Here is a 4,993-nt window from a genome sequence, read left to right on the forward strand (position 1 = left end):
AGATGTAAAATGCTACAAGCATGAGGCTGTTTAGGATAAATAATTGTAATTTTTTGTTACAATTTGCAGTTGTTCAAGAACAAAAAAAGGGTAATTTGGATTTATTTCATATTGTTTTATGGTGGTTACAAGGTCAGTCAAATGATCCAATCCTGTAGTGTTAGGATAGAAAAAAATAACAGATGGAATTTAATACTTTACTGAAAAACAAATTTTGATATTCATTTAAGCAGTTTTAGAGGTTATATAAATGAAGTTCAAAAACTTTAAGATGAATAAACATTTTAAATCTTAATATGAAAATCACCATGTACTCAGACTAGTCAAAGATTGATGTAGACTGACTAAAGTAAATTCAGAGACAAACCTTTACTATAAATACTCTATTAAAAAATTTCAATTTGTATGTACAATATACTTGGCATGTATACTATAAGCTTACCAAATTATTTGAAGATACACTAAATAAATTTGAAATTATAATAAATATGAATTCTCGAATAGGGCTTGATCCAATGGACTAACCCTGTGGATGTAGAGTTAAGTAATCATTTGTAGTTGTGTGTGCTAGAGTATCATCAGGTACAGTTATGGTCATACATATAATTTTTTTTGTTAATTTCAATGTTTTGAACATTTGTATTTAAATTTTATTTTTAACATTAAAGTAATGTATTAAACTTGTTCTTTTATAATAGCTTTTGGAAGTATAGAGTGTCCATCAATAATTGAAGACGTGCCACCATTATCAAGTCCAGAAGAGTTAAAAATGATGTGTGGGAAGAACCATGGCATTCAAGGACACCACAACTCATGCTACCTAGATGCTACATTATTTGCTATGTTTTCTTGTACAAGTATTTTTGACTCACTACTACACCGACCTCCAAAGCCAACTGATATTGCTGAATACTCACAAGTACAAAGGGTGCTAAAGGAAAAAATTGTGAACCCACTTCGAGCGTAAGCTGTTTGCTGAAAATGTTGATATAGACTAAATTTTTAAATATAAGTATTAGGTAATATTACATGTAATTTACAATGGTTAATATATTGAGTTATATTTTAAGTTTTTCTTTATTAACTAATCAGGTCTGTGACTTTCTTGTGTCTAACTATTTGAAATACTACTACAAGGCATCTTTTTCTTTATATTGATTCAGCATATCCATTAACCAATAAGTATCAGTCAGAGTCTGTTTCAAAAGCTAATTGACCAGCAGAGTTTGTTAGTCTGACTGTCTTCAAAATCTTTATAAGGGGAACCTGTCTTATTATATGCATACTAAGTCAGTCGTAATCTCAAAAAAGAAATATTTAAAAAATAGTCTTCATTTTTCTGTTTCTCAGCTCAGATTTCTCTATTTCAGAATTTTCTAATATCAAAAATAGGTTGCTAAAGTTTCCAAACACAAAATATACATAATTATAAGTAATAATCTAAAAGTCTTAACCTTGTATCTTCTTGATTTGCTATGAAATAACAAGTTTGTCAAATCCATCAGAAAAGCCCCTCTTCTCTCTTTCTCTGACTTTTGAATTTCCCTGCTAATCAACTTTGCATGGCTGATGTACATGTTTATAACCAATAGAAAGAGCAGATTCTCATCTTAAGTGTTACAAGATGTTGTTTAGTTTCATGCTGTAAATCCTTAATGAGCAAAATTGCTTGGTATGTGGTTATTATATTTTGGAGCTCTGAATGCTAAAGGAATTTTTTAACCTCTTCATAGGTTACTTAGAAAGCCAGATAAATTTTAGTAGTTTTGAGACAATCCAAAATATATTTTTTGTGTTTTAAAATGCTATTTTTGAAAGGAATATGTAGGAAGAACATTTGAAAATTTTTATTAAAGTGTGAATGAGCCAAAGTGCACAGTAACTACTACAAATTATTGTTTTTATGTATATATTTTATATATTGTTAAATATTTGTTAACAAAAGTAACTAAAATGTTAAAAATTAAAATATTTAATATTTCATGACCTTAAATGCCCTGTGAAATATTACACTCAGCAGTCATGTGTTGTTTATGTTAGTTCTGTGGGAAACAGCTAATGGGCTCTTATTTTGATTTATTGCTTTTGAAGTGAGGATTACAGTAAAAAACCAATAAAATTAAAATAAGATGTGAAAAAATTATTGATATTCATTCAAAAGGTTCTATTGATTATGTAAATGGAATCTGAAAAGTGTAAGATGAAAAAAGTAATTTTATTCTTAGTATGAAAAAAATCCGTTAACTAATTTTGACGCAGTAAAGGCTGTGGAAATTCACAGATAAATCATTAGTACAAATACTTTGTAAAAAGAATTCAGATTTTTTGTGTATAACAGATTTGTTACATTTACTAAAAAGTTGCTAAATTTATCAAGGCACACAGAGTAAATTCAAAAATTGTAGTAAACATTAATATGTATAGCTTCATAGATACATGGCTAGTCAGTATGACTGAGCCCATGAACAGATGGTCAATTATAAATAGCACTGCTAAGTTAAAGAGTTTTCCTTTCATAAATTTGTGTGTGTGTGTGTTTATCAGTTTATTAAGGGTTAAGAGTGAACAGGTGTCAGACAATGACTGGCTCACTTTTTTTGGTGACCTTTAAAGTAATTAGTAATCAGTCACTGTGAATGGCAGTGATTTTTATTATCAGAAAGGTTATTGTTCATATTTAATATACCATGACAAAACACTTGCTGGTTTTTTGTATTTCTTAACATGGGTTATGTAATTTGGTAACAATTTTTATAAAAGTATAAATTCGTATACCTTGTGCTTTATGAAATTGCTTATAATTATTATTATTTAAAGAACTAAGTTTCTGTTTTTCTAAAGATACTACAGTGTACCATATGAGTTGCTTTTGTTGAAGGAGAAACGTTATTCAAATCTGAAAGTATGGTATAGTTTAATATAAATTTATAAGTTGTTACTTAAAAGTAAATATTGTGCTTGTATGTAAATGTATCTTATCCCAATTTCACATATCACATATTCTTATATGTATATGCACTTAAAAAATTATTCCCTTTATATTTTCATTAGAACTAACAAGTCTTTTTTTTTCATTTCTTCTAAGGAATTGGTACGTTCGAGCTGATAGAGTAATGCACCTTCGAAAACTGTTGGAAGAACTGGGATCAGTAAGAGGGTTAACCTCAGAGGAAAAAGGTAAACTAACTTATGTCTTTGAAGATTTGAACCTTTACTGTAGTTTTCTACCTTTCTTCAATCTAGTTCTCAAGTAAATATGTTTAGAGCAGTATTAACATGAAAATATTTTAATATAGGGGAATTTTGATTCGTGGATATCTTCTACAAGTTCAGTTTTCCTCATGGATGAAGTGAAATATTCAGTGTGTAGTCATTTTTAATAACAATAGTTAGGACCAAACTGGAGTAATAGGTCCAGAGATGCCAACAATGCCTATTTTCATGGGATTATTCTCAATTTTATTCCCAGGTTATGCCATCATGATCCTGACCATTCAGAAATCATATTGGTAGTTAGCCCTTTCAGAAGTTAAGACAGCCATATTAATGTCATTGGGAAAATGTTGAAATGAAAGCCACCTAGCTAAGGGTGTGTATTTGAACATAGAAGATTGAAAGAGTTCCAACTGGGATACCTCTATCACAACAAAAGAAATAGACAAAAAAAGTCACATGTATGTTTGCTGCTTAAAAGATAATCATAAAGTAAAGTAAGGGTGAAAATAAAGACAAGAAAATCAACCTCAACAATTACAATACAAAGTTTTTGTGTCTTAGTATGGAACTCTGGAATACCACATATATAAAAGAAAAAAAATAAGCTACGAAAAAACAAATATCAGATAATCTTGATAGCTAAATGATACCCATAAAGTAAAGTTGAAAAATATATAAATCACAAAAATGACATGACTCTCTGGTATGGAATTCTTGCAAAAGCATTGGTGTCACAGAAACCTAAGTATTAATATGTTGCCAACTGGCCATGCATTAAATTATCCAATATAAGTGGAAACATTAATTGTTTTTACTTTACTCTGCAGATTTAGGAATCACTTATATTGAAAAGCAACTGTTCAGATTCTGATATTTTTTAGACTAATATTCATAATTTACATCAATTAGAGTCAGTATCTTTGTTAATCTTATTAAGGAAAAAAGCTGAATACTCTGTATATAACAAGAAAAGTGAGAGGATGTAAACTGTTCAAATATAGCTCTAGTGGCACCACTTATGGGTTAAATTGTTTTTCCAGTGCAAAAGGAGGTATAAATATTTGCTAGAAATAGATTTCATAAATAAAAATATGCAAGATAATTATATGGAAATTGGAAATACAACTAAAAGTCTCAAAGAAGATTTAAAATATTTACTTGATGCACACTGTAGTATTTCATAAAATGTACTGCTGGAAATAGCTAAAGTAAAAAATATGACATAGATTATTAAGTTTGCTTTTTTGTTTAAAAGAAAAGTATAAAGACCAAAAGTATATTTAAGAAATTAGACCCAAGTTCAATTCTTATGATAGAAATAAATATGTTTATTTTAAATTTGGGTAGAAATTAGTCCCAGCTATAAGCCTTACCAAAGTGTTTCTGGTCTGATTTATAAGGTTGCAAAATAGTCTTAGAAATGTTTGTGTAATTGGTTAAAATTTGCTATTTACACTTATGGTGATATTGTAGATTGTTAAATTAAGAAATTAAATTCTTGGAACAAGTATACTTTGTTTTTTATTTCATTCATATTATTATCTGTACACAGTGTTGTCACAAGTAAATAGACACCACCTTTTCATAAAAAATGAAATTTTTCAGTCATATTCACATGAATTGATATATTTATAATTTAATTAATATCTAGTAGATCTTCCTTTCGCTTCATGGAGTTTGTTGATTCTTTGGGGCTTCGTGAGAATCATCTCATCAATTTTAGATTGTGGGATTTTCACTCACTCTTGCTTCAAAACTTGGAGTAGATCGCTCTTCG

The 4,993-nt window shown here is 28.8% G+C and overlaps 1 protein-coding gene across 2 annotated transcripts in view; it reads left to right on the forward strand.

Annotated features, from left to right (window-relative positions):
• Nucleotides 1–4,993, forward strand: part of LOC106460953 (ubiquitin carboxyl-terminal hydrolase CYLD-like) — a 113,755-nt gene that overhangs the window by 78,141 nt on the left and 30,621 nt on the right. For both annotated transcript variants that reach the window (XM_022387752.1, XM_013920710.2), the window contains 2 exons: nt 699–963; nt 3,086–3,177. In XM_022387752.1, the coding sequence (XP_022243460.1) occupies nt 699–963; nt 3,086–3,177 (357 nt within the window). The remainder of the gene's footprint in view (nt 1–698; nt 964–3,085; nt 3,178–4,993) is intronic.

The sequence above is a fragment of the Limulus polyphemus genome, unplaced genomic scaffold (assembly GCF_000517525.1).
Source record: "Limulus polyphemus unplaced genomic scaffold, Limulus_polyphemus-2.1.2 Scaffold869, whole genome shotgun sequence".
Lineage (NCBI taxonomy): Eukaryota > Metazoa > Arthropoda > Merostomata > Xiphosura > Limulidae > Limulus > Limulus polyphemus.